Raw genomic sequence first — 10,652 nt, forward strand, 5'->3', positions numbered from 1 at the left:
TTTTTTTTCTTTTCTTCCCCACATTTAAAACCGTCTCTGAACATTTGCAGGTTTCAAATTTAGGTCTCATTACTATAACTTGGGAATTTATAAAAAAAAAAAAAAAAAAAAAAAAAAAAACATGAAAAAATGAATTCTAGATAAATTAGCAGAACAGACGCCTTGGATTACATCATACCACCGCATGGGTCTGTGGCAACATGTCAGATTGCAGCGGAGCGGTTTCCTCATTATACTAAACAGAAACCGAGGTTTAGTGAAGCCTTTTCAGCAAGACCAGTGGATGGGTTTGGGTCCCAGTGGGAAGTCACGGTGAAGGGAGCGGCGGGATGCGATCCAGTGCATCTTCAGAAACGTCCATCGTTCCACACGTCAGTCACTTGGGCACAGGCAGACTCCACTCAGGTCCGGTGCGACAGAGTTTTGCTCACACTACTTTGTTTTCAATTAAGTGTCCGTGGGTTTGGTCCACAACAGTTTGAGCAACGTGTCACGTCGTGAAGCAGAAGAATAAAGTTCCATTCAGGCTGAACCGTCTCACAATCCTCTCACACTTCACATTCGTCAGAGGGAGGGAAAAAAAAAAAAAAAAGTAATAATAATAATAATTATTATAATAATAATAAACACTGGACGTCAGCGTTATTGCCACAGAACAGTCAGTGTGGAAAGATGAGGAAAGCAGCTCTTTGTGTCTACGTGGCTTCCGGTGCTTTCCACTGGAAAATATTCCTCATTTTCTGAAGAACTTGAGGTAGATCACCGCTCCCAGTATTGCCAACTCCATCAGAATGATGATGCTGAGCAGCAGCTTGTTGGTCATCAGCCTGAAAATACCAGAGAAAAAAAAGGAAATTAAATCTAATAGCGACAGGCTCAGTGTGTACATTAAAACCACTGCAGGGCAAAGAATGACAGTTTAAAATATATAGCAAACAATTTGAAGGATTTTCTCAAAGTAGAGCGACTAAGAAGTGACACATTAACATCTGACTTGTGGCTGGGTGATATATAGATATGATGTAATATTGATGTTGTGATGACAGGAAATATCTAACTGTGTAATATCCACATGACTCATGATCACTCTAAAGCACAAGATGTAATTACCAATATACAGATTTGAACTTACCGTCGTGACATGGCCCGGAGGATCTTACGGCTGCGACTCAGGTTTTCTCCAGTGTTGGCGAGCTACAAAGATATAGAGATATAATAGACCCGAAGTCATCCCACCGCAAACAAGTGACTAATTAAAAAAATGCTATATAAATAAAGCTTTAATTACTTACTAAAGCTGTACTAATCCAACAGCGTGAATCTATTAATTTCCTTTGAACATTCATTTGACCCATTTTGAAGGGCTTTTCCAGTGGCCTACAGTTTGGAAAACCATGGTCATCGCCCCCATTGGGCCACAGCATGGTATCGCAATGTGTATTTCGGACTCTTTTTTCAGGACCTTTTTAATGCCAGTTTCAATCATGCTAATTTTGAGCACAGATTTTACCAGAAAAATAAACCAAATAATCCTCTATCCATTGAATATGTCCCACATTGAGTGTAGTGACAACCATTGGTGTGTGTGTGTGTGTGTGTGTGTGTGTGTGTCTTCATTGCTTTTATTCTAAGTTCATTGTGGCTCAAAGGAAGTTAACCAAATTCTAGTCACCCCGCACCCCATACCATTTAAGGCCTTGATTCATGCCAGATCAATTTAAAACCTTTTCAGACTTGCTAAGGACCCCGGACTCACCCTGTTCCTGGTGCGGTCCAGCTGCTCCCGCTGCTCTCCCAGCTCCTCGATGGTGTCGGCGGCGACCTGGTCAGTCTCGGCAGCGATGCGCTGGCTCCGCTCAAGGCTCTGGGTGGCCCTGGAGCAGCAAAGCCCTCTGGGACTGCAAGTATGTCTGGATGGACGACATAAATGTTCCGCAGACACTTTGTTTTAACCATAGGATGGAAGTCTTAAGTGTTTGTTAGATTAAGAAGAGTGTCTGTATAGCATTGTGTAGTTTGGCAGCTCTGCTAGGGTGAAGGATAATATTATTATGAGTCACCCTAGCAGGGCACACCATTTCTTTGATTGATGGCTGCCAAACTACACAATGTTATACTATAAGAAAGGAACAATTATACCCAGAATGAGTTACAGTGTATAAAAATAATCAGGTTAATAAGGGTTTTAGGGTGATAGTTTAACAGCGATAGATTTAACAGCTGAAAATCTTTATAAAAAAGGTAGATCCACACTCACGCTTTGTTGATTTTGGGATGAATAAATGCCTTGGTGACCTCCATCTATCGGCCGCGCTGAAGTGCCATGAGCCGATTCCGAGCTTTTCATGTCTCTCTGCAGCTTCCCCATGTCCCGGCGGTAGAGCCGCAGCTTTGTGGACATGGTGTTCCTGAAGGTGGAGGGAGCCGCATGCAGCTCCTTCTCCATCTCTTGCAACTGCAGAGACACCGGGCCAAAATAGTCGTTCAGCTTACTCGACGAACGGATGAACCCCAACGAAACTGAAACAAACTCAGGGCGTCAGAGAGTTACATTTTTGTATTTTTAAGACCTGTTTTGGGCAAATCACCTCTCTTATTTAATAAGGTATTGCACTTTTTCCACAGAACTGGGAAGTACACTGATTTACATGCGTGACAACAGGTGAGTTGGGTTAATCTAAAAGTTAAAAAGCATTAAATAAATATAAGGTTCAGCGTTAGGTTTAAGCATCAGAAATGTTGATTGTGATGCAGAACAACTTGACCAACTTCGACCAAAGGAAATACGTGGAGAGGAAAAAAAAAAAAATCACACAAAGCCCCCATGAATTCAAATGCGAGACCGTTCCAGGGCTTTGAAGGCCTCATATGTGTGGATTTGAAGTGAAGGCGCTTCTACACTTTCCAGGGTCCCGGCGGACACCCCGGTAAGGTGGAAGGTGCTGAACCGGGGCCGCTCACCACTTCTTCGGCCTCGCCGCGCCGCTCGTCGAAGGTCCTGAGCAGCCTCCTCTTCTCCTCTGGAGGGTACGGGGAGGAAACGTGTGGAACACAAACAAGTAAATGCTTGGAAGGGAGCTTGCAAACTCTCTTGCTGAGCTAAATTATTATTATTATTATTATTATTATTATTATTATTATTTACCTCCGTGACATTTCAGAGCTCTGTCCGGAATCAGCTTGAGTTCATCGAACAGTGAGTTGTAGATTTCGTGCAACTTCTCGAATTCCTCCGATGACATGTTGCTTTCCGACGACGCTTCCTTCACGGTGTTGTTTTTACTTCCACCCCCCAACAAAGGAAATACATGTAGCTGTCAACAACTGATTCGGTCAACAGCCAAATCAACCAATGTCAATCAAAAAACAGGATAAGTCACAAAAACGCGTCGTCTACAAAAGGACTCGAGGTATATTGGCAGCAAGTCTGACGAACCTGAACCCAAATTTACAGGGTTTTAGGGTCTATTTATGGTTCTTTACCTGTGTGTGTGTGTGTGTGTGTGTGTGTGTGTGTGTGTGCGCGGCTGCGTCCCCAGGCCTGCTGTCCGCCATGGACCTGGTGGAGGTGAACCCCGTCCTGGGCGGCGGGCGCCAGGCGGTGGAGGCCACGGCGGCGCTGGCGGTGGACGTGATCGCGTCCTCGCTGGGACAGACGCGGGAGGGCGCGCACGTGACCGTGCACGAGATGCCGGCCGCCAAGGAGGACACGGAGCAGCTCTGCCTCTAGGGGAGGGACCGGCGCCGCGGACTTTACGCACGGCTGCCCGCAGAGCATTCCGGGATACTGACACGCCCACCACTCAGCGAGGACTGAACAGAGGAGGTGGAGATGGCGCGACAGTAACGGACATTTTAATGTTGTCCTCGTTGAGCTGTTTTGTGTTCTTTTCTTTTCCTCCTCTTTCTTTCAGCGTTGGTGTTTCTCGGTCCAAACTCAGTTACGAAAACCATGTTAAAAATAAAAAAATAAAAAAGAGGGGGGGGGGGGGTTGTTGAGGTTGGAGAAGTTCTCTCCGCTGCTGAGGCGAAAGGCTTCACCGGGCGCGACGCCGAAATCTGTGCTTTTAATATTGATGCTAAGTTATTCTTGTTTTAGTTCAGGGTTTCCAAGTTCTGAAAATAGCGAGCCTGCCTGAGAGGTATGACGAGTCGTATCGTAAACCGTGTCCACGGACAAAAAAAACAAAACAAAAAAAACAAAAAACACAGGAGGATGTGGCTGTGCCAGTTGAACGTAGTGTTGTGGTGTTTGCACTTTTTCGAAACCAGCTTTAGTTATTGCATTCTGACTAGATTGATCTTTTCTATTTTGGTAGTATTTACTAAAACTGTTATTCGTGTTGAGCGTTTGGTTTGTTTCAAGGCTCCCGTTGGAACGCCGGCAGAGAAAAATCATTGTTCCGTTAAAATATATTGAAAACAACAACAAAAAAAAACAACTAAATCACAATTTGCCTTGGATGCGACCACTGAATGAGCCATGTCCTGAAGCAGGCGGGTAGTTTGAAAAAAAATAAAATAATCTATTGTTAACGAGTAAATAGATTTTATTCTGGATGTGACCACTGAATGACTAACGTCTTTGAAATAAAGATTTATCAAAGACTCGCAAAGGCTCGTTGGTCTGCCTCGACCGGATCTGCTCCGGATCAGCTGCTGTCGTCATCCTCACCCGGTGCCCTGCGGAGCACATGAGGGAGCCGGAGGGAGGGGCAGGGCACTGCGCGCCATCTTCCAGATCAAGACCAAGCACTTCGCACAAAGACGTCTGAAGTATTTGATAACGATTGAAAATGTGATGTTTGGTCAAATGTACATCAGACAGACAGACAGACAGACAGACAGACACACACACACACACACACAGCGGGAGGAGGCAAACTTGGTGTTGTTTTGAGATTGCTCCGCACCCTCCCAAGGCACGTCACCAAGCGATCAGTGGACGCTAGGACCCAACCTCGCACGCACATTACTCTGGGTTCTATTAACATTCAGACGAGAACCAGTGGCCATGACGGCGGATGTTGAGGGCACGTTTCATCGAGTCGAAGCATAAAAATAATAATAATAATAATAATAATCTTGCTGAAGACAGAATGACAGTTCACCGTTTTTTCGCGCATCATCCTCTGCCAGTTGTGCCAGCTACGCGCCGAGAAGGACCGCCGGAGACAACGTTCAAAATGACTTACCAGAGGCCGGCTCAGCCATCACGGACGACTTCTACGCCGACGACGGTTTTGAAGTCCGTGTCCGCTGCGTCTGAAGTGGAGGCACTCTGCGGTGAGTCGGTGAACTTGCGTCAAAGGGGCGGTTTTTAAGCCGACCAAACGGACCAGCAATGACAAATTACTATCAAACTCAATCCCCGAGGAGGAAATAGCGACAGAAGCTAAAGACATGGCTTCGGATAGAGTTCGCTTACGCCACCTTCTCAAAGCGCCCTTGGGCGTGGCCTGGAAAGTTGGAAGAGGGTGCATTCGGTTTTCAGGCGACGCCAAAGACCCACAAGGAAAATAATTACGATCCCCAGATTGCAACTGGCTGCTGCAGCGTCAGCAGTACGTACCCACAACATGCGGAGAACCGAATTGAGACTTGAGCTCCAGGAAGCCGTGCACGGGACCGACTGCACACCAGTGTTTAAGTACAAGATCCCAAACAGTTGTGGCAGATAAGAGCTGGGTTCATCAGGCAGTTATCGGATGTTGGCCAACGTTGCTCAATCCAACGGTCCTCGGTTCCTCTCAGCGGCAGGGGGAGCCGCGGCCCCCGAATCTCCAGAGTCTCTCCGCCATGATGGTCCCGAGGTGAGGAAAACCACGGTGACGAGCGCCGCCATCCGGGCGGTCACTCCAGATGCTGTCATGACGGCGCGACTCCACCCGGACCAGGTTAAGGGGAGAAGCGGCCCAGATGTTTGCCGCCAAAGGCCTGTTGATGAAGTGAAAAGGCAAAAGTCCAAAGAATCTCTTGAACCGACAAAGTTGAGCATCTGATGAGCTGAGGCGGAGACTGGAGACATCCGCTCGTGTCGAGCTCGATGTTTTGTTGACGGGATCGCTGCCTTGAAGAGAGGCGACTGGAAGGTTAAGGAAGACAGCTCGGTCTTGGACCCGAAGATGGAACAGGGAGTGCTACAAGTTGGCGCGCCGCGCACGCGCACGCACGCACGCACGCACGCACGCACGCACGCACACACAGCTATCCAACTTAAACAGTATCTAGGTCTAAATAGATCTCTCTCACTCTCGTGCTTACTAACACTCCTTTACTATTACACCTCAACTCTTCCCTCCCATTACAGCCAGTGACATATCATGCTTTTATCCTCCGCTCCACACTGGAACAAACAGCGAGATGCCACACAAAGCCGCAGGGCAGCATGAATGTTTGTAATAAAAGCCCGCCTTGGCAGTCAGTCACATTGCCAGGTTAGCATACCGCCGCCGCAATACAATGTGAATAAAACTCACAAGGTCCACTCGGAAGGATCATTTTTATAGGTTAAGAGTCACGAGCAGTAACAGTCACTGATAAAAGCCTCCCTGGCTTTTTTTTCTTTTCTTCCCCACATTTAAAACCGTCTCTGAACATTTGCAGGTTTCAAATTTAGGTCTCATTACTATAACTTGGGAATTTATAAAAAAAAAAAATAAAAAAAAAAGAAAACATGAAAAAATGAATTCTAGATAAATTAGCAGAACAGACGCCTTGGATTACATCATACCACCGCATGGGTCTGTGGCAACATGTCAGATTGCAGCGGAGCGGTTTCCTCATTATACTAAACAGAAACCGAGGTTTAGTGAAGCCTTTTCAGCAAGACCAGTGGATGGGTTTGGGTCCCAGTGGGAAGTCACGGTGAAGGGAGCGGCGGGATGCGATCCAGTGCATCTTCAGAAACGTCCATCGTTCCACACGTCAGTCACTTGGGCACAGGCAGACTCCACTCAGGTCCGGTGCGACAGAGTTTTGCTCAGACTACTTTGTTTTCAATTAAGTGTCCGTGGGTTTGGTCCACAACAGTTTGAGCAACGTGTCACGTCGTGAAGCAGAAGAATAAAGTTCCATTCAGGCTGAACCGTCTCACAATCCTCTCACACTTCACATTCGTCAGAGGGAGGGGAAAAAAAAAAAAAAAAAGTAATAATAATAATAATTATTATAATAATAATAAACACTGGACGTCAGCGTTATTGCCACAGAACAGTCAGTGTGGAAAGATGAGGAAAGCAGCTCTTTGTGTCTACGTGGCTTCCGGTGCTTTCCACTGGAAAATATTCCTCATTTTCTGAAGAACTTGAGGTAGATCACCGCTCCCAGTATTGCCAACTCCATCAGAATGATGATGCTGAGCAGCAGCTTGTTGGTCATCAGCCTGAAAATACCAGAGAAAAAAAAGGAAATTAAATCTAATAGCGACAGGCTCAGTGTGTACATTAAAACCACTGCAGGGCAAAGAATGACAGTTTAAAATATATAGCAAACAATTTGAAGGATTTTCTCAAAGTAGAGCGACTAAGAAGTGACACATTAACATCTGACTTGTGGCTGGGTGATATATAGATATCATGTAATATTGATGTTGTGATGACAGGAGATATCTAACTGTGTAATATCCACATGACTCATGATCACTCTAAAGCACAAGATGTAATTACCAATATACAGATTTGAACTTACCGTCGTGACATGGCCCGGAGGATCTTACGGCTGCGACTCAGGTTTTCTCCAGTGTTGGCGAGCTACAAAGATATAGAGATATAATAGACCCGAAGTCATCCCACCGCAAACAAGTGACTAATTAAAAAAATGCTATATAAATAAAGCTTTAATTACTTACTAAAGCTGTACTAATCCAACAGCGTGAATCTATTAATTTCCTTTGAACATTCATTTGACCCATTTTGAAGGGCTTTTCCAGTGGCCTACAGTTTGGAAAACCATGGTCATCGCCCCCATTGGGCCACAGCATGGTATCGCAATGTGTATTTCGGACTCTTTTTTCAGGACCTTTTTAATGCCAGTTTCAATCATGCTAATTTTGAGCACAGATTTTACCAGAAAAATAAACCAAATAATCCTCTATCCATTGAATATGTCCCACATTGAGTGTAGTGACAACCATTGGTGTGTGTGTGTGTGTGTGTGTGTGTGTGTGTGTCTTCATTGCTTTTATTCTAAGTTCATTGTGGCTCAAAGGAAGTTAACCAAATTCTAGTCACCCCGCACCCCATACCATTTAAGGCCTTGATTCATGCCAGATCAATTTAAAACCTTTTCAGACTTGCTAAGGACCCCGGACTCACCCTGTTCCTGGTGCGGTCCAGCTGCTCCCGCTGCTCTCCCAGCTCCTCGATGGTGTCGGCGGCGACCTGGTCCGTCTCGGCAGCGATGCGCTGGCTCCGCTCAAGGCTCTGGGTGGCACTGTTGAGGGACTCGTGGCCCTGGAGCAGCAAAGCCCTCTGGGACTGCAAGTATGTCTGGATGGACGACATAAATGTTCCGCAGACACTTTGTTTTAACCATAGGATGGAAGTCTTAAGTGTTTGTTAGATTAAGAAGAGTGTCTGTATAGCATTGTGTAGTTTGGCAGCTCTGCTAGGGTGAAGGATAATATTATTATGAGTCACCCTAGCAGGGCACACCATTTCTTTGATTGATGGCTGCCAAACTACACAATGTTATACTATAAGAAAGGAACAATTATACCCAGAATGAGTTACAGTGTATAAAAATAATCAGGTTAATAAGGGTTTTAGGGTGATAGTTTAACAGCGATAGATTTAACAGCTGAAAATCTTTATAAAAAAGGTAGATCCACACTCACGCTTTGTTGATTTTGGGATGAATAAATGCCTTGGTGACCTCCATCTATCGGCCGCGCTGAAGTGCCATGAGCCGATTCCGAGCTTTTCATGTCTCTCTGCAGCTTCCCCATGTCCCGGCGGTAGAGCCGCAGCTTTGTGGACATGGTGTTCCTGAAGGTGGAGGGAGCCGCATGCAGCTCCTTCTCCATCCCTTGCAACTGCAGAGACACCGGGCCAAAATAGTCGTTCAGCTTACTCGACGAACGGATGAACCCCAACGAAACTGAAACAAACTCAGGGCGTCAGAGAGTTACATTTTTGTATTTTTAAGACCTGTTTTGGGCAAATCACCTCTCTTATTTAATAAGGTATTGCACTTTTTCCACAGAACTGGGAAGTACACTGATTTACATGCGTGACAACAGGTGAGTTGGGTTAATCTAAAAGTTAAAAAGCATTAAATAAATATAAGGTTCAGCGTTAGGTTTAAGCATCAGAAATGTTGATTGTGATGCAGAACAACTTGACCAACTTCGACCAAAGGAAATACGTGGAGAGGAAAAAAAAAAATCACACAAAGCCCCCATGAATTCAAATGCGAGACCGTTCCAGGGCTTTGAAGGCCTCATATGTGTGGATTTGAAGTGAAGGCGCTTCTACACTTTCCAGGGTCCCGGCGGACACCCCGGTAAGGTGGAAGGTGCTGAACCGGGGCCGCTCACCACTTCTTCGGCCTCGCCGCGCCGCTCGTCGAAGGTCCTGAGCAGCCTCCTCTTCTCCTCTGGAGGGTACGGGGAGGAAACGTGTGGAACACAAACAAGTAAATGCTTGGAAGGGAGCTTGCAAACTCTCTTGCTGAGCTAAATTATTATTATTATTATTATTATTATTATTATTATTATTATTATTATTATTATTTACCTCCGTTACATTTCAGAGCTCTGTCCGGAATCAGCTTGAGTTCATCGAACAGTGAGTTGTAGATTTCGTGCAACTTCTCGAATTCCTCCGATGACATGTTGCTTTCCGACGACGCTTCCTTCACGGTGTTGTTTTTACTTCCACCGCCCAACAAAGGAAATAACTTCGGTTAAAACGGAGACTGGTTTCAGTTAAACCTCGGGCCTCTCCCCCTTGTTGTTGTTGCTGTTTTGTTTATAAAAACACTCATCAGATCCTCGGGACTCCCACTTCCGCATGATGGGTCCTCGTGATCAAGTCAGGTGGTCGATCCTTTAAATACGACAAATTATATGACGACGTATACGCTTTAAAACGTGAACACACGACACACATCCGTATCTTTTAGATTTTCGCTGAATATGTTGTCCAAAAATAAAAACAATGGCCGTATTTAAAATTTCAGTCGGTTGTTTTTATACAGGCATTAAGTAGACAGCTTTTACGGGTGCATTCTGGGAAATGTAGGTTATCAATATTTTTCCCGACCGAACGCAAATCTTTCGTAAATTGCACGAAAAATAAAACAAGAATAAAATTTCATTTTCAAAATTTCGAATTTAATTTAAAAAAAACCCAAAACAAAACAACAACGCTCGGCTGTATAAAATGTTTGAAGTTAGTTTTAAGACTCGAGGTAAGTTTTTTTTTGTTTTATATAAATTGGTTCATATAATTGTAAATTATCTTATAAAACACGCCAGTTTACTGTCTGTAAACACTCAAAATATTTAAACGTAATCACTTTTTTTGTAGTAGATAAATAAATCTACTGGAAAAACATACAATCGCAAACAAACGTTACGTTACGATAGCGCGTAGAAAGCGTAGTCCTGACTGCAGTCGGACTACACGTCCCATGATGCAGCGAGCACC

At 44.9% G+C, this 10,652-nt stretch overlaps 2 protein-coding genes across 2 annotated transcripts; both read right to left on the reverse strand.

Moving 5' to 3' along the window:
* Window positions 1–3,242, reverse strand: LOC307239253 (vesicle transport through interaction with t-SNAREs homolog 1B-like; the record flags this gene model as incomplete). The annotated part of the gene is given in 7 exon segments (XM_080012595.1): window positions 1–827; window positions 1,133–1,194; window positions 1,757–1,868; window positions 1,870–1,910; window positions 2,258–2,455; window positions 2,962–3,020; window positions 3,146–3,242. Coding segments are annotated over 7 exon segments (663 nt in total). The 3' UTR covers window positions 1–733.
* Window positions 3,243–6,579: 3,337 nt separating this feature from the next.
* Window positions 6,580–9,953, reverse strand: LOC307239155 (vesicle transport through interaction with t-SNAREs homolog 1B-like). Its single transcript, XM_080012442.1, has 6 exons — window positions 9,738–9,953; window positions 9,539–9,597; window positions 8,837–9,034; window positions 8,316–8,489; window positions 7,690–7,751; window positions 6,580–7,384 (listed from the first exon to the last, which is right to left on the reverse strand). Exons 1-6 carry the CDS (start codon window positions 9,832–9,834, stop codon window positions 7,291–7,293), a joined length of 684 nt encoding a protein of 227 aa, XP_079868568.1. The 5' UTR covers window positions 9,835–9,953; the 3' UTR covers window positions 6,580–7,290.
* Between the last annotated feature and the right edge of the window lie 699 nt (window positions 9,954–10,652).

Source organism: Zeus faber, assembly GCF_960531495.2.
Source record: "Zeus faber genome assembly, chromosome: 13".
Taxonomy (NCBI): domain Eukaryota; kingdom Metazoa; phylum Chordata; class Actinopteri; order Zeiformes; family Zeidae; genus Zeus; species Zeus faber.